The following is a 19,913-nucleotide window of genomic DNA, read 5'->3' as shown; positions in this document are numbered from 1 at the left end:
TTTTTTTTATTCACTGTTCAATCAAACACATGAACTTCTACCTCTTCGACAAGATTCATTTGAACAAAAGGAAGTGAGGTGGTGGTGAAGGGTGGGGGGTGGATTGATTTGTCTCCAGCTGCTTAGTCTCACTGGATGAGTCTGTCTGACTGGATCGTTACAATCAGTCCCTCTGGATAAACTCCAACAATAGGCTGTACATTTCCAACATGTACAGATGTTCACGTTCATGATTAGGATAAGAAACTAACAACACTGCCCCCCCCCCCCCCCCAACCCACCTCACAAGCAGATATTGCTTAATGCTCTTATAAGCATCTCAGACTTCCAGTGAATCTCCAGAAACACACTGAGCAGATTGTAGGTTTAATGACCTAAACCTGCAGATTTAGAGTATTATTCACAGCTGGTGTTTGAAACGGATAAAGATGGGCCAGAGCAGCTAACAGCAGACAACAATGAAGACAACAACCACAATAATAATAAGAATAATACAATTAACATACAAAAAGGCTTTTGTTTTAGAAGGCTCCACTTTCCCAAAAAACTGGGTTTTAGTTTGCTTAAGTCACACTCCTCAACTTCACTGCAATTTTCCTTAATCAAACAATAAGATTTCTACGTTTGAGAATTCAACTTGATTATCAATTTACCTCAAGTGATATGATCTGAAGATTCTGATATTTAGATCTGATATTTTGAGCTGGTAATGTGTGGGTAAGCAGTTATTTAAGCAGAGAAAGGCTGCCAGGATTATGCAGCAAATACAAAAATGATGGTCATTGAAATTCCTACTCTGCTTTTAGGAATTCAACTAAAAATGACTCCACAGCTCAGAGCAACAGTCTGTCAAAATGGCTGTGCAGCAGATTAGAAAATGGTAAGGATGACTTTCACGACAACAACACCCTCTAAACTACCCCATAAAAAGCAACTCAAGAAATCAAGGAAAACATTCTAATGGGTTCACATCAAGTGCGTTTATTCATGATTAAATAGCTTCCTGTGAGATTCCCCTTCATAGATCACACAGTTCAAAAGTTCAGTAAAATCCAAGCAACAGAAACAGCAAATAATACATTTAAATGGGTTTACCAGTTACTATTCAAAAAGGAGAATGGAAAAAGATGGAGACTTGCTTTTTAAGCTGTGATGTCTCCTTACACATCTACATTTCTATAAAACAATGTTAGCAATTTAACCAATATTTACAACTAGTACACTCCACTGTACAACATGTGAAGTTACCTACAATGTTTAGCCTTTCAGTCAACCAAACTTTTCTCTTGATAAGTGCTTTTTGTGCCGTCATGCAGGACTACATTGTGGATTATTTTTTTTTTTTTGATGAAAGGTGTGTGGCTTTGAAGCCTTTTGAAGAAATGTGATTTGTGTTCAGTAATTATCCCTCACAAGTGTAAAATTCCATGGTTTGCGGTTTACTAATACAGGTAAATCTTTTGTGTTGCCAAGTTTGTTCCTGTTTTAGTTTTGCCATGACATTGAGTCAAAGCTGACTTGACTTAATTTTCCTGAAACTGTTTTCTACCCTTGTGCCTCTGGTCTGCCTGCATTTGGCTCCTCAACAATCGCCTCATCTGGATGTGAAACCAGAGTTAACTATGCAAATTGCTTTGCAACAGTTCTACAATGACTAGTGAGATACATTTTTTTATAGATGCAGCGCAAATACTCGGCTATTCTGCTCATAGGGTACCATTTTAAAGTAAGAACAGTCTAGGATAGATTTTCAAGGAGCATTTTTACAACAACGAATCAACCTAAAAAACAATTCCTCACTTTTAGTTTAGTTTAAAAAATAGCAAACATGTAATTAGTGAGTTTATTGTTGGGATAATTATTAAGATAATCATTAAAATATTTTAAATAAATGTGATAATTTCTAAAAAGAGCTTAATTGTTATAAGAAATATACTAAGAGAGTCAGCAGATGCAAACAGGAGCCCTCTGACAGTCATGTCACAACAGACAGAGCCAAGCCAGGGACTTGAAGGAATGCAAACCAACCAAAGGGGTCTCTGCAGATAAAAGATACAATAACTCATCTGTAAAAAGCTATCACTGCCCTCTAAATAAAACATGTGCCAAAAAAAATGCAAAAAAAAAGAGGCATAAATCAGATGAGAGAGAAGCATGCATAAGCTTTGACAAAGAGCTGCAGGCAGAAAGAGATGAGGCAGTCATGGGGGAAAAAAGGCAGAAAAAGACAAAATTCAAAACATGAAAAAAAGTTCTGCTTTTAATCACAGACGCAGTGTTTATTGATATAGGTGATAAAAAAGCATTTTCACATTTATTGCAACATCAAAGTCATGAAATCTTAATAGGAGTTCCAGATTAGGTGCAAACGATAGGAATCTTTTTCAAAGGCTCATTGGTGGAACCTGCTTTTTTCCCCCTTTGACTTTTTTGAGTTGGGTTGAAACCTAAGGTGTCATCATGGGAAGATCTAAAGAGCTCTCCAACCCTCTGATAAAAGACAAGTAGAGTCAACATATAAAAGAAGAAAAAGGTCTGTGGCTCTGCCAAGACATGTGAAAATATCTCTTATAAATAAATTATTCCCTGTACCATGCCAGAAAAGAAAAGAAAAAACAGCCTGTGCTTTCAACAAACATTGGTGATATGTAACGCAAGGTGGTGGCATTGGGGTGGTATGGGCTAGCTATTTTATTCAACTCTTGCATTTAGAGCAAAGACAACATAATTCCCGCAAGTGTTCAATGGTGCACTAAAATAAAGAATGTTTGGTAAAATACATAACCCTTTAGGATTAATGAGAGCTATGGAGCTGCATGTTGTTCTGAGAAGGTGCAGAGTAAGACCAAACCTGAATGGCTCACATGCTAATGTAGATGACCGGGGACATTGATGACATCCTCGAGCGGTTGTAACATCCAAATTTAAAGACACTATTTTTCCATATTTATTTGCTTGTATGGATAAATGTACAGATAGGAAGAAGCTGTAGCGGTAGGGAAGCAATTCAGATTTGACCTAACTGTCATTAGTGTGTCATCAACATAACTTAAACTAAACACCATGCAACCTTTTGAGTTGTTTTGATTCCATCATTGATCTGTGAGTCTTATTCACAATTGCTCACAGCAAAAAGTGGAAGAAGCCTTTGAAAACATGTCTACAACTTACTGCGTCAGTCAGATTAGTGCTGAAGTAAGGCCGTGTGCCGTGAATCAGTCTTCATTTCAGCAGATGCACACACAACAGTGGCAGGGCTGTAAAGTTCAAAGGATCACACGCCCACACACCCCTCTGCTCATGAGCCTGTCTCTCTGTAGCAGTCAGAGTTGAGAAACATGTCACACTCACCTCAGCAGGGTCTGTTTAGAAGACGGAGGCGGGTCATTGGCTTGATTCTGCAGAGGCTTCTTGGTCACCTGCTTATAAATGTTCCTGGCTGTGACCCCGAGCCACAGCATGGTCGACAGGGATGAGTAGTGCAGCACAAACCCGACCTGACATGGAACGAGAAAGAGCACATCAATTATTATTTTCTTCAATTCCCTGAGCTTTTTCATGACTGTACAGTGTTAGTACACCGTGTCTCCAAGAGAAATGTCAGACTTTAACTCAGAGGAACTACGTTCAAGACAAGTTATGAAAAATCACAGTCAATGTCACACCAAGGATTTCTCTGTAGAAGTCCCTGACTGCTCTGTCTTATTCATCTCAAACACAACCCTACAAGAATGGGAAAAGAGGTTAAAAAGTTCTATTGAACCATCAAGGTTGTTTGGGATGAGAGTATAACACTGTAGCTATACTGCTGGATACTGAGCAGCTCCTTATCAGCAGAGTTAGAGGACATGAGCTGTGCACTCTGAATAACAAATCAGAATATAAATTATGGTCACGTTGACGGGTGTCAGGGAGTGATTGTTTTTTCCGAGCTACACATGCACACCGTGTACACATATCAGCGTTCCTTCCTGTTTTAACATTCATGAATTATGTTTGAATTGTGAAACAGATTCCACTTTGTTTAAAGACTTTGTCAGAGCTTAGAAAGGAACTACAGAGAGGGAAGTATGAACAAGGAAAAGGCAGCCAGGAGATAGAAAATAAAATGCTCAAAGACGTTCTTAGTCAGGATGAACAGGCAACCCCAACTGCCCAATCGCATGGCTCTTCTCCAACCTGATAGGCCAAGGGACCGAGGCTAGTGGACCGCAGATCAGACGTTAATTGGAAACGCCCGTGAGCTGGTTACAGAGAGCAGAAAGCGGTTGGTGAGTCAATCATAGCTCTGAAGTCCAGAGACTTCAGAAGTCTTTGTCTAAACACATTGTTTTGCACTTTTAACAGCCTGATCAAACAATCAACATGTATCCACTTATGTGGAATGACAATCTACTTAAGTCAACAAGAGGGGGAACCAAAGGCATCGTTATCCATCTGGGAGAACCTCAAAAAGAATACTATTCCAAATTTTACCCATGATGCATTGCTACAGAGTATAAGAAAATAAGATCAGTGAGTATTGTCCATTTTCAGGTATGAATGTTGTAGATCAATTTGTCTTTTTGGATTGGTATTGCTGGAAAACATATTTAATTGACTGAATATCAAAATGACATCTAGAACGTAAAGCAGGGGGCGCGGTGTCGCGGTTAACCGCAGCCCCCTGATTGTTCATCACACCCATGAAGAATGCGGGGCAGGAAGCTCCGCCTTTGTTTATACAGACACATAACGTTGCACTCCACAAAATAGTTCCAAAACAAAACATGTAGTGATATTCATCGAAATCTAACAGTGCGCGTTCATGTTTGGTGTTAAATTTGTCGTATTTCCTTGCGAGACGGAAACTTCTGTTGTAGAATGAGGATGTGTGTGTGCTTCTGTAACCGCGCGTGTGTGTGTGTAAGTAGAGTGAGCTGGGTGCTGCGCGGCTCTAAGAGGGAGTGAGAGCCGCGCTCAGCGCAAGGCTAGGTGCAGGGAGTGAAGGAGAACACCAATAAAAGGTTTACCCCAGAAACACACAGAACTAGCAGAAAAAGCAAATTATCAGCAAAGATGAATGTGTTTCATGTGTTTATTATAGTTCCAATCACGCACTATATGCAGAACTTAAAAAAAAAAAAAAAAAAAAAAACTTTTAAAAAAAAGTGCAGTGATGCGGTTATTGTCACATCCCTACATCAGTGCTGCTTCTTCACTTCATACCACTGGTGGGAAATTTGTACCTTTGTTGCCAATTCACATCTTCTTGGGTTGAATGTGTGAGCACAGAAGTAAAGGAAAAACAAAACAAAAAAAATGAAGATACAACTGCAACAACTCACAGCAGATAAAGTACTCATGACGTTCATTACAGGAATGACAGCATGATAAAACTTGTTCTTAGATTGATCTTAAACAGGAACCTCACTGCAGAAGGTGACATGTTGCCACTAGGGGTGTACCGATACGCTAAAATCTCAATTCGGTTCGATTCAGAATTTCATTGGGCTCGGTTCGGTACATTTTGGTTCAGTACTGCTGTTTGACAAATCTGCCTGATATGAACTGCTATTTTAATTAACTATTATTTTATTGTTATTTATTGTGTGTGTTTTGCTGCCGGTGTGGGTACCGGATGTTCTCGGGGTCCTTCGGGGTCCTTCGACCAATGATGACGTCACACTATTTGATTGGCTGTAAGTTGCCACGACCAATGAGTTAACGTAGCTAATTTAAAAAAAAACTTTATTGACAATTGCGGTATCATACATTAAATAACGAACTATAACAATGTAATCAATATTACCTCGAAGATCAGTCACCATTGCCAAACATAACATATTAACATAGAAAATAAATAATAGAGGGGAAAAAAACAATGAACATAAGAAACAAATAAATAAAAACATAAGTAAAATAAAATAAAGGAACATAGAACCAATCTAAATAGTCTAATACTAGTTAGGGGTACTCGTGAAGTTTGTATTTCTGAACAAAAGTAAGCAATTTCAAGCCATTCTTCTTTTTCATATAATGAAGTGATTGCAAGTAAAAACAGAGCTCTTTATGAAATGTTATAAAAAGTGGTTTGGTCTTCAAAAATGTATTTTTGTGCATATAAAACTTTGCTTGCAATATCAGGATATTAAGAACGGTATTTTCTGGTCTATTATATGATACCACACCGAATAGAACATTTTTTGAGTGTAAATGAACTGGCATTGCAATTTTGGAAGAATACCAGAAGCAGAACTCATCCCAGAATGTTTTTATAACTCCACAGTTAAAGAATAAACGATCCACCGTGTCAATGTCATTCAAACAAAAACTGCAGTCATTCTCTTCAAACCCAAAACGAATCCTCAAAAATTCCTTAGATGGGTACGACGTCGCTAAGTCGTAAAATCGCTAAACGTAAAATCGCTGGCTAAGTAGTTTGTCCAACTGGTGTTACCGTAGGGTGACGTCATCATTGGTCGAAAGACCCCCGAAGGACCCCGAGAAGATCCGGCGGCCCAAGTCGATCCGGTACCCACACCGGACACCTGAATTTCTCCCTTGGGAGATTAATATAGTTTTTATCTATTAATCTATATTCAGTATTTTTTCGGTACATAAAAGGCAGATAAAAATAACTTACAAAATGCATTTATTGGTTTTACATAACAATAGATAAAAGTGACCTATGTAGCTGATCTGCTTAATTCGCATGGTTATTTTGGCAATTTTTACGCCGGATGCCCTTCCTGACGCAACCCTCTCTATTTATCCGGGCTTGGGACCGGCACAGAGGCAACTGGCTTGCAACCCCTGTGGCTAGATCTGCTTAATAAAATTAGAAAAACTATCAGCTGTAAAGAACCAAAAACTTTGGATACTTAACACTGACCTGAAAAAAACACTTGAACTGCACATTTTTTTTCTTGTAGACTCGATTGTTCCAGTCGGTGATGCTGTTTTAAGTTTAACAGATTAGATGTGTTACTGTGGCATACACTATCTTTGTGTAACAATGTTATTTCTCTGTCTACTCTCTCTCTGAAACTGTTTGAGGGCATGTGGAGTATGGGGGGGCAAGGACAGTCTTAGCAGCTAGTTCATTTTAGTTTATTAGCAGCTCGGCTCTCGTTTCCCCGCTACGAGTGACAAAGCAGCTGCGTTGTTACAATGCGGGAAAAAAAAGAAAAAAAGGACAGAAACGGTTCGGTTCAACTTCATGCATTGTTACACCCCTAGTTTCCATTATTAACATATAGGCCACTATGACGCTGAAGCTGAGTCTCTCATGTATTTTTCCTTAAAATTATGAAGCCAATGTCTAGCAGAATGTGAACATTATTTATTTATTTAAAAAAGATGGACTTTTCCATGAATTGGACTTTGGGGCAAATGCTATTTTAAAAAAGTTGCTTGATTCTTTTTTCGGCTTTGCTTGTGAAACATCTGGTCTTTATTATGATGTGTTTTTCTTACATGTGGCCACATGATTGTAAGAAAAAAAAAACAAAGACATCAATGCTTCTAGTTTGTTCCCTTTTTCCTGTAGCAAAGGTAAACGTTAAACAACATTCAGAATTATGTGCTTCCATTCATCTATTTTCCAAATGTGCTTAAACCCTTCTGGGGTCACTGGTTTGCTGGAGCCTATTCCAGCTACTGCTTGGTGTACAAAGGGTACACCCTAGACAGGTCACTTGGACAGGTCGCCAATCTCAGATTTGCACCTAAGGGACAATTTAAGAATTACCAATTAACCTATAAAAAGTGAGTTTCTGGAGATAACCAAACACGCACGAGGAGAAAGAACAAACTCCACAGAGAAAGGGCCCTGCTGGGATTTGAACCAGGGGTTTCTGGCAGTGAGGCAGGAGTGCTTACCGACATCCAACAACTCACCAGTGCAGTACGTATATTAGCTGGATGTAAAGCCAACTTTGTGAGGATTGGTGCTTCTCTCTGGTGTGCTTGTTTGATTCTGAGCTGTGTTTTAGTCGTCTTGGGTTCTAATGCTTTCCTGCAACTTTCAGTTATCCATCAGCCCAGATTTTAGCTTCAGACACCCAATGGGCTGGTGGTTAGAGTTCCAGCTACCTCGATCACATGTCAAAGGGTTGTTGAACCGGTACCTCATAAACATCATTTTCCATGTCAGATTCCGAATCTCTTTCTATGCAATAATGTTATTAAAATGAGATTTTTTAACTCGGCAAAATTGTAGAACAAGACATGATAAACTAAAAAAATGTGATGGTGTCATTTTCCTCAGAAATCAAAGGAGATAAGCAGCAGAAAAACACTGAAAACCACAAATGAAAATATTTAAGAAGCTAAAACTAAAAAATCCTTTCCTTCTCTTTCTCTATCATTTCTGGGAATAGCTTTACTACAAACCAGCAACCAACTGGTCCAATTCTGTTTATGACTTTGAAGTGTTCAAATACATAAACCGTACATTTTTTAGTTTCTTTTTGTTCAGCTCAGCTAACTTTTATATGTTTAACTAAACTCTGCTTCTGGCCTCTTTAAACTGTGTCCTTCTGAAGTCCAGCTATGACTTGAGTAGATAAAAATGCTAATACTCTCCTCTGGACACTTTCAATTACATTTTTATCGGCTGGCTTTTGCCAGCAGGCTCTTTTCAAGGTGCCACACCATTTTAATGAAGTTGGGTGGAGTGAAAAAAAAGTATTCTTTTATGTTTTGAGTTGATGCTGAACTCCTACAGCTTCTGTTGCTGCTGCTTTGCTAGTTTATGTGGGAGCAATCTTGACAGTGAGAAAGACAGAGATAATGTGTTTGTAACTAGAAAAAAAAAAAACGCTGGTAGGGGACAGAAACAATCACACACAATGACTGACTTATTACCTATTGTAGCTCAATGTACCAATTTGGTTTTCCCTCCAAGGTTCAAAACAGGCTTGATTAAAATCAGGAGCTCATATAAGAAGGTTACACTTTCCTCCCTACCTTCCTGAGTATAAAACAAACTTCAACAAACAAATAAATAAACAATTGTTCTGGAAAAAATAACATTATGTTGGTCATTGAAGGAACATGAAATTAAAAGGGATCCAAAAGTTTTAAGTGATCTTGGAAGAAAAAAGAGAGACAGTTTTTTCAAATTAAATAACACAAAAAGGTTAGTTATTTTCATAATTTGGAATATGGTTTAAGCCAGTGTTTTTCAACCTTTTTTGAGCCAAGGTACACTTTATCCTTGACAAAAGACCTCGCGGCACTCCTTAAAAAGGAGAAACTCTATGGTCTCTATTGATGTACAGACCCTCCACAATGTTTTTTATTTACCCTTGTGCTATCTTAGATGACCCCCCCCCCTTACACTGACGTGTTCTCCCTACCATGACAAAGGTGGATAAAGGTGGAAAGATTTCATGTAATCCATGGACACCAGTGAAAATCACAAATCATTGAAGAAAAAAGGTTCAGAGCACTGTCTAGTGGGTCTAGATGACCCAACTCCCAATGTTAAAGTGCCTAGGGTAGCACAAGGGTTACAGATGTAATAAAAGTTAAGTTAGTTTTCTGTAATAATTTTCAACTAAATTATTTGAAATTTTACCCTGGTAGTTGTTTTACCCTTCAGTTTATTAACATGACATTTTATGTAACCTCACAAAACAAAACAAATATATCCTTTCTAAATAGTCACTTCTTTATTTTAATATTTATTTCAATGTTGGTGCAAAGACAACTGTAATTTTGAACAATTATATGATCACAATATGTTTGATAGATTTTACACAAAAAAAACTAACATTATATTTCTGTTTTCTGTAGCTACACAAAAAGTGAACATGTTGAAGTTTAATTAGTTTTTCTTTTTTCTTAATCAAAGATGAAGTCTTTGAAAACTTTTACAAAAATGTTTTATTTCTTTTTAGATGATTAAATTGTTTCAATTATTTTAATTGTGTCTGTTGGCCACTTCACCTTAATCCTGTTTCTTAAATGTTGTTATTACTTCTTCTTAAGTTTAACATATAAATAATCCAGACGTTATTAGAAAAGTGTTTCAGTTAGAAAGATGACTTGGACCAAACTCTGGGATGTTTGGCTGTCAATAAACACAAACCTTGAAGGAGAACTAAACTGTTAACCTCTGATTTCATTAAGAAGATTGAAAAACTGTTTGATGTGTGTTCATTGTGGTTTCAAGACGTTTAACAGGGAAGACTCATTTTACGCTGAGACGCTGTCACTTTAACACAATGCATCATGGGAGATGTAGTGCAAAAACTGCCACAGAAGGCAGACAGACTCTCTTCTCTGAGCTTCATTGTATTGTTCACTTGTTCCACGGTCTGACACCGGATTCTGTGGAAAGCTACACCGCTAAAGACGAGCTTTAGCTGGTATTTTTGTTGGAACTGAGAGACTTTATGAGCAGAATCAGAACAAGGAAGTGAAGACTTTAACCACTTCTGATTGGTCAGACTGATGACGTATGATTAAGCCTCCATTAATGATTGGTTGAGACAGTTAAAGGGGTGGGACTTTTCAGAAAACAGAGCTTAAGCTGCGGCTAAATCACGGCACCGTCATTCTTATTAAAATGAAAAAAGTATTTTATGATCTTTCATATTCTTAACTACTCAGTGTTTTATCAGGGCCTGTTTGGAAGAACACAGAGCTGATATCCTGAAGATTGGAAATGTTTTCACACTGACCAAAAATATAAACGCAACACTTTTGTTATAGCTCCCCTTTTTTAAGGTATGAACTCAAAGATGTGAAACATTTTCCACATACACAAAATAACCAGTTCTCTGAAATATTGTTCACAAATCTGTCTAAATCTGTGATAGTGACCACTTCTCCTTTGCCAAGACAATCCATCCCCCTCGCAGGTGTGCCACATCAAGATGCTGATTAGACAGCATGATTATTGCACAGGTGTGCCTTAGACTGGCCACAAGAAAAGGCCACTCTGAAATTTTCAGTTTTGTTTTATTGAGGGGGTCAGGGGACTCAGACAACCAGTCAGTATCTGGTGTGACCACCATTTGCCTCATGAAGTGCGACACATCTCCTTCGCATAGAGTTGATCAGGTTGTCTCTCGATCCATTGTGCACAATGCCACAGATGTCGCAAGTTTTGAGGGAGCGTGCAATTGGCATGCTGATAGCAGGAATGTCCACCAGAGCTGTTGCTAGGGAATTGAATGTCCATTTCTCCACCATAAGCCGTCTCCAAATGCGTTTCCGAGAATTTGGCAGCACATCCAACGGGCCTCACAACCGCAGACCACGTGTAACCACACCAGCCCAAGACCTCCACATCCAGCATGTCCACCTTCAAGATCGTCTGAGACCAGCTACTGATGTCAATGTTGTGGATCGAGTAGCCCATGGTGGTGGTGGGGTTATGGTATGGGCAGGCATATGTTATGGGCGAAGAACACAGGTGCATTTCATTGATGCCATTTTGAATGCACAGAGATACTGTGACGAGATCCTGGGGCCCATTGTTGTGCTGTACATCCAACAACATCACCTCTTGTTGCAGCATGATAATGCACGGCCCCATGTTGCAAGGATCTGTCCACAATTCTTGGAAGCTGAAAACATCCCAGTTTTTGCATGGCCAGCATACTCACCGGACATGTCACCCATTGAGCATGTTTGGGATGCTCTGGATCGGCGTATACGACAGCGTGTTCCAGTTCCTGCTAATATCCAGCAACTTCGCACAGCCATTGAAGAAGAGTGGACCAACATTCCACAGGCCACAATAGACAACCTGATCAACTCTATGCGAAGGAGATGTGTCGCACTTCATGAGGCAAATGGTGGTCACACCAGATACTGACTGGTTGTCTGAGTCCCCTGACCCCCTCAATAAAACAAAACTGAAGATTTCAGAGTTTTCTTTCAATGTTTTCTTTTCTTGTGGCCAGTCTAAGGCACACCTGTGCAATAATCATGCTGTCTAATCAGCGTCTTGATATGGCACACCTCCGAGGTGGGATGGATTGTCTTGGCAAAGGAGAAGTGCTCACTATCACAGATTTAGACAGATTTGTGAACAATATTTCAGAGAACTGGTTATTTTGTGTATGTGGAAAATGTTTCACATCTTTGAGTTTATACCATAAAAAAAGGGAGCAATAACAAAAGTGTTGCGTTTATATTTTTGGTCAGTGTAGATCATTGAATGGGTAATTTCCAATGGTACACCTGACTCCTACGGCACACAAGTGTGTACATTTTCAGTCAGTAGATCAGAATACATGTTTATAATCATCATTTTGTACTCTCCCTATAATTTTTGAATGTGTGGTTCTCCATTGGGATTTACAGATATTTTCCCATTCTTCCTTAGAGATGAGCAATCTTCCTTCGCGTTCCCATTTACTTTTAACATATTGAGTGTTTGGGTGTGGGGAGTTCCATAGACCCTTGTAAGAACCTAAAAAATATATATATTTTCCAACCTGTATTCCCTCAAAACTTTTTACTGCACCCTTTTTTTATTAGGTTGCAGTATGCAGAGACTCCTGTTGTCCTCCATATTTTAAATCTTGAGTCTGTCCTGTCTGGTATCAAATCTGTGTCATATGCACCCCATCGCAGCATCAAAGATCATTCTATGATTACTTTCAGATTGTACATCTGTTGAATTATCTATGGGAACCCCAGCAAACATAAGCAGAGGAAATAAGGTAATACATTATTTACAAAAGTTAATTTCTGAACTGTTTGCTTAGTCAGATTTCATTATGGTTATTTTCAAAGTCAATTTAGAGGGTTACCGGATAACCTTCATGCACTGTAGAAAATTCCACAGTATACTTAGCTCTGCACTTTTAAATGAACCAAAGTTCCCCAAACCCTTTTTTTCCCTCCCAGCCACAGTTATTAAATCTGCTACATGGTGGTTTTAAGGACTGGTAGCCAGTCAATCATAAGCCTATTGCATGCATGTACAGAAGTGAGCTGAAGTGCACTCAAATTGGACCCAGTGGAAGTACAAAGCAAATCACAGTTGACTTTTTTCCCAACATTTGCTGTCACAACTAATTTCACAGTGGTCCACTAATGAGAAGCTCCTCTGTATGGCATCTTTAAGCTGACAGCTGGATATAACCTCAGATCTAGGCCACATCTTCCACTAAGTTCTTAGCTTAATTAATAGCTTATTTAACTGCAGTCACACTCACTGAGCAATCACCTGAGCTGTGCAATCTCAATGCTGAGGAGAGCAGAAGAGTAGGATGAGAATGGGCTGGAGAGAAACAAACATCAATGTTATTCTCTGCTACTGCTGTAGAAGTGCTTAAGTTTGGCATCTGCACCCTTTTTTAAGACGAGATGAAGAATTTTATCTTAGAAAAGCTATTGTATGCAGACAAGCAAAATCAACAGATTTCACTAAACCTCAGACAATCCTGGCATTCAGCTGCAATTTTATTAATCTCAGTATTCACTCTGTTTCCATCACAGAACTACCTCCAAATGTCAAAATTCACACAGGTAAATATGACTGTAAAGAACAAAAACAGTCCAAACACTGCAGAAAACGGTGCCATCCGTTAGGCTGTTGGGTTTCCATTTCAACAATGTGACATATTTAAGCATCTTAAAACAAAACACTTGTATAAAGTCAGCTGATGTGTTTCTAAAGATTAGTTTGTTTCCAAGACCTACCATGTTCAAAGAGCAGGAAACTGTTTCTTTTAAAGATTTAGAAATCTTTTTGATTTGTTTTGATCATTTATAACGCCTTTTTTAATCTTTTTTATCTGTATAGACAGTGCGTTGTAACAGGGGGAGAAGGGAAGTATCCAGGCGCAGAGAAGGAGAGGAGGCGGGAGGTTGCAGGAGAACGTCGTTTTAATAACAAAACTAAAGACAAAACCAAAACCACTGCATACGGCAGGCTAGAAACTCGAAACGCTCTAAAAACGCACTAAGCTCGAAACCGGGGAAGAATACAATATGGACCAGCACAGGAGGAAGGGAAAGACAAGACTTAAATACATACAAGGCAACAAGACACAGGTGGAAACACTCAGAACTGATGGGGCAAGGTAAAACTCAAAACAACAACGAAACAGGAAACCCTACAAAATAAAACAGGAAGTGAAACTCAAAATATCACAGAACAAAAAGGAAACAAACCACAAGGGCAAAGAAACAGAAACCGTAACATGCGTTCCAAACGATTTTGCAAATTTTATTTAAGTATCAAAAAGTAAAAATCCTTTGTTTTTCACTAAAACTTATGGAGGATTTTGGTTCTCTGGGCTCTTTGGATCACTGACATCAATCTCAGACACCTGTGATCATTAGTTTTCCAGGTGCGTTAAATTAAAGGAAAACCTACTGAAGAAAAATGTTCCACATTATTAAGTAGACCAACAGTTTTAAGCACTATGGAAAGAAAAAGGATCTCTGCTGCTGAAAAGCCTGAAATAGTTAAATGCCTTGGAAAAGGTGTGCAAACCTTGTATATTTCACAAAAACTTCAGTGTGATCATTGTACTATTAACCTTTGTGCTATCCTAGGCACTTTAACATTGGAAGTGGGGTCATCTAGACCCACTAGACAGTGCTCTGAACCTTTTTTCTTCGATGATTGGTGATCTTCACTGGTGTCCATGGATTACATGAAATCTTTCCAACTTTATCCACCTTTGTCATGGTACGGATAACGCGTCAATGTAAGGGTGGGGTCATAGGATAGCACAAGGGCTAAGAGATTGTGGCTGTTTCAGAGCACACATTGGTTGGTGAAGATAAAGGCAGAAGGAGGAGGGTTGTTGCCCAACAAATACATCAGCTTAAGAGAGCAGCTGCTGAAATACCATTACAAAGCACCAAGCACATGTTTGAAGGTGTTGGTGTCTCTGGAGTCCCACCAACATCAAGGTGTAGGATCCTCCAGAGGTTGCAGCTTTATGTAAACCATCTATTCGGCCCCCCCTTAAACAACACTTGGAAGCAGGAACGGCTGCAGTGGGCCCAGACATAGACTAATTTTCAGTCTTTCAGTCTTGTTCACTTAGGGTTCCACAAAATTTGTGTATGTAAGTAATATGAAATTTTATTTTGTGTGCTGCATGTTGTTTCTCATGCACTGAGAATGTGCGAGTGGTGCGCGATTGCACAAGAGTGCAGGTGGCACCTGAAATGGATAGGCGTCGTCCATAGACAATTACACATTGTTCGGCCAGAACTGCTGCTGCCTGGAGATCCGGCTGTGACCGCCCAGCTGTAGCCCAATTATTGTAATGACGTCTTCCCCGCCTGACTGCTGCTGCACTGCTGACGTCTGCATTCATGACTATTCCAACCTTTTTTAGAAAAATCGAGCATCGGCACCCCTTATTGGAGATTATGCCCATGCATCCACATCGCACAGTGGCAGTTGTATAATAAAGTTGCATGTGTGACCTGTAGCTTTAGGCAAATTTATTATCGCAACTTCAATTTGTGCAATTTCATAGTCAATGGAAACCATTGGCTGCTATGGACATAAAAGGAGATAAACTGATGGTGTGGCGCCCATCCTCCCCCGACCTCAACCCTATTGAGAACCTTTGGAGCATCGTCAAGCTAAATATCTCTGAGGGTGGGAGGTAGTTCGCATCCAAACAGCAGCTCTGGGAGGCTATTCTGAAATTCTGCAAAAAAAATTCAACAAGAAACTCTGCAAAAACTCACACGTTCTCTGGATGCAAGAACTGTGAAACTGTCACAAAATAAGGGGTCATTTGTTCAAATGAAATTGACCAGTTAGGATGCTTTTGATTGGAATAGCTTTAGATTTTAGTAAATTTCAGCTCCTAATGAAGCAAATTCAACAATGACCATTTTCAGTTCTTAAGAATTGATCAAATGTTGTGGAACTCTGTTGTTTGTAATAATGTGGAAAAGTGACCAAAGGTATTATTTTTGAAAGAAATACTGTTATCTTTAGGAGGTTGGTTCGATAACATTCAATTTCATACTCTAATGGTTAGTAACTTGAAAACTATGCTGACTGTAATTTGCATTAAGTATTTAGAAAAATCATAGAAACATAGTTTTTGTTTAATTTTCAACACGCTGCAGTAATGGATAGAAGCAACTTGGGACACAGCCATTCATGAATTTATTTTGGCCTTTTATTTCTTAAAACTTTGGTACTAAACACAATGAATGTGATGAGTTATTATCCCAAAGAACATGATTAAGTATGGCCACAGCTTTTTAAATTACATCTTTTTTTTAGATCATCCTGACTTGCCAGTTTAGCAAAACTAAAATAAAATAAGTATTTTTTTTGCTAAAATGTAGTATAAAATGTATTCATCAACAGAGCATAGCAATTATGAGAGAGACTGTTTGAAGTTCTAAATATTTGTTCCTGCGCTGTCTGAGAATCTTCTTTAGCAGTCCAGGCCCTCAGATGGATCAGAAAAACCCACACCTTTTTAAAATTATAAATGTATCCAGCAAATCTGCCCACACTTTCACTATTTGGCTCAGTTTTGAAGCTTCTGCAGGCAGGTGAAAGCTTCAAGCTCTGACACAGTTTCAGTCAACTCAAAGTGTATTATTTCCCTTTGTCTTGGCTGCTCCAAAAACTCTTGACTTACATGGCTTATAATTTACATACCATCAATATTTTATAAGCAGAGATCAGGGGCCTCATTTATAAACGTTGCGTACGCACAAAAGAAGGCGTACGCCACTCTCTACGCAATAATTGATATTTATAAAAAGCAAACTTGACGGGAAAATGTGCGGTCCTTCACGCAAGCTCTGACCCAGGCGTACGCACAAAAACGGGTGAAATGAGAAACGGCGACACCGTCGGCAGATGGAAGAAACACGTAAAAGTGAAAATGATAATACTGCCTCTCATAAATAACATGAAGGCAAGGCAAGTTTATTTGTATAGCACAAATCGTACACAAAACATAAAATTTTACTGTAAAAGAAAAGAAAAAAATTAAAAATTGATTTAAAAATAAAGGAAGGAAAGGAAAGAAAAGTGCAGATAGGACCTTTCAGTCATATACACGGCTAAACAGAAATGTTTTAAGTCTAGATTTGAACATGAACACAGAAGAGGCCTGTCTTACGCCTTCAGGGAGGCTGTTCCAGATTTTAGCTGCAGAATATTGAAACGCTGATTCCCCTTGTTTAGTTCTGACTCTGGGCATCAACAGGAGGCCGGCCCCTGAGGTCCTCAGAGTACGAGATGGTTCATATGGCACTAACATGTCAGAGATGTACTTTGGTGCTCGGCCATGGAGAGACTTGTACACAAGCAGAGCTGCTTTGAAGTCTACTCTTTGAGGTACAGGGAGGCAGTGCAGAGACCTGAGCACAGGACTAATGTGATCATACTTCCTGGTTCTGGTCAGGACTCGAGCAGCAGCATTCTGGATGTACTGAAGCTGTTTTACAGATCGTTTGGAGAGGCCGGTGAGCAGGCCGTTACAGTAGTCTAACCTACTGGAGACAAATGCATGAATAAGTATCTCCAGGTCTGGCTTTGACACTATGTTTTTGATTTTGGCAATGTTTTTCAGATGGTAAAATCCCTCTGATGTTACTGAGTTGATATGGCTGTTAAAGTTCAGGTCAGAGTCCATGATTACCCCTAGATTTCTGACTTGATTTGAGGGTTTAAGATACAGAGAATGAAGGTAGCTGCTGATACTTTCTCTGTGTGGGCTAGAAATAATAACTTCGGTCTTGTTTGAGTTTAGCTGGAGAAAGTTGTTCTGCATCCACGCACTGATCTGTTGGAGGCAGTGGCTGAGTGAATCCACCGGCCCATATTCACCTGTTGTCAGTGACACATAGATCTGAAAACTTCACAAAGCAAGTCTTACAATTAACAGCCTACACGAACACCCGTTTGATCGATCAGCAGTGAAACAAACAAAAAAAATCAAACGAAAATTACAACAGAAATTCAAATGAACACTTATTTGCAAAAAGAAAAATGAAATATGTTCTGCAATATTGGCATGTTGTGCAATTCATCCTCATAAATAATATAGTTAACAGAACTAAATAATGTACAAAACTGATATTCTCGTCAGTGTGTCCGTCTGGCGGAGCAGATAGAGGTGCAATTAGACAGACAGACAGACAGACAGACAGACAGACAGACAGACAGACAGACAGACAGACAGACAGACAGACAGACAGACAGACAGACAGACAGACAGACGTATTAATTAATTGTCCACTGGGGAAAGTTGTTTTCATAGTAAAACATTTCTTCATAAGCTACGTAATTATAGTATTCATGCATATGCCTTTAGTTTGTTTTATTTTTGATAAAACAATGTATTGCGTATGTCTCAACCATTCAGAAAGCAACAAGACATTACATTTGCGCTGATCAATTTCCCATTTCCACGTCGATTATTACCGACATCTGTAGCTTGTCAGATGTAATTAAATGGAGGGAAATAAAATGCCCCATCACAATGTGTAATGACGCACAATGGCTGATCTTGCGCTCTTAGAAGATGTGGCAAATGGAAGAATTCGGAGAGAACGCAACTTTAGACAGCAAGGAGACTTGTTGGCAAACGAGGACGAGTGGCTTATGAGCCGGTTCCCACTTCCTCTGCGGGATTTTGGGGGTGTGTCACCCGGTGCATCTGGTGCGTCGGTGTTCCCCCTCCGCCTCAGTCACCACTCCCCTTAGTAGGGATTCCCCAATAATTGCCACCAGTCTACCATCAAGAGGGGTCAGCTCCGGTGTCCCCCCCCCCGTGGCAGACACACTCTGGCGATGGAGCGCCAGACGTTTTTTTGCCTCGACTTAAATGTCCGACCATTCCTTCTTTATTTCGGCCACGGTCCGAGGTTGTGAGGCTACAGCATTAACGGCGTCTGCCACTCACGTGCCTTTTTGGCATTAGTAATGTCCACACTGTGCCCTGCAAACAACACTTTTCTCCTCTTTTCCACCTCGCCAACGATAACTTCTACTTCACATTGAGTGAAGTTACGTTTTTTGATTTCCTCTCTGTGTTTGCCATGGTTTCGCAATCAATGAATATTCATTTGTGGGCGTTTCAAGGACTATTTATGGGCAACTATGGGCGTGTCATGAAGCCGCAAAAGCTGCGCTGCATTTAGAATTAGTTGTGATTTATTAAGGGAAAGATGCGTAGGATGTGCGTGCGCACGGTTTTATAATGATGCAAATCCTATGCAAAGTTTTATAAATGAGGCCCCAGGTGACTAGACAGGTGCTACATTTCAGTACAACTTACATGCTTATGTTTGACAACTAATATTGTGGTGCAAAGCATGTCTGCTAGAAGAAAGCTCTGGAGAAGGCTGCATGTATGACAATATGTCCTCCTTGGTGGGTTGAGTAAAGGGTCACATAAAGTGTCTGTGACAGCTGAGGAAGCACCTGGGTCCCAAAAGCGGAGTAGCATGGAGGGACCAAGGACAGCACCAACTGCAACTGGAAAATATAACTGTTGAACCTGATGAGGCCTTCGTGGTCACCTGAACTACTGACTCTGGTGAATAAGTAGGAAAAGCGAGAGCTCATTTAGATATCAGCTCTTCAACTCATGGCTGTTGAAGTCACAGTAAACCAAAGCACCATCTTTTTAGGAATGTCTAAAAATAGATTCAACTTCAAGCTTGATCACACAGCAGCATCATGCATAATGCTCTGTGAGTTTTTTGGTTTCAAATACTATGGCCTTTATTCTTTTTCCACCTCCTTCTGTATGAAATCCTAAAAATAGAGAGCAAGCAGACAGAAGCATTTCTTTTCCCCAAATCTATCCTGACATCCTAAATCTCTGTGTTCCTCCATGAGTCTCACCCGCATACTTAAGTCTGTGGGCTGCAGCAACACCAGCAACCGTGACGTCAACACGCCAGGTTCACCCCTCTAACAGCAATGCAGCTCGTCGTTTCTGATC

General features: G+C 39.6%; 1 protein-coding gene across 1 annotated transcript in view; it reads right to left on the bottom strand.

Moving 5' to 3' along the window:
* The window catches only part of LOC101156843 (adhesion G protein-coupled receptor A3), a 207,733-nt gene that overhangs the window by 10,853 nt on the left and 176,967 nt on the right, over positions 1–19,913 (bottom strand). Inside the window, exon 17 of the mRNA XM_023963140.1 lies at positions 3,352–3,497. Coding sequence (XP_023818908.1) covers positions 3,352–3,497 — 146 coding nt within the window. The remainder of the gene's footprint in view (positions 1–3,351; positions 3,498–19,913) is intronic.

The sequence above is a fragment of the Oryzias latipes genome, chromosome 15 (genome assembly GCF_002234675.1).
Source record: "Oryzias latipes chromosome 15, ASM223467v1".
Taxonomy (NCBI): Eukaryota; Metazoa; Chordata; class Actinopteri; order Beloniformes; family Adrianichthyidae; genus Oryzias; species Oryzias latipes.
The sequence above is the reverse complement of the archived record's forward strand: the minus strand, read 5'-3'. Positions and strand labels throughout refer to the sequence as shown.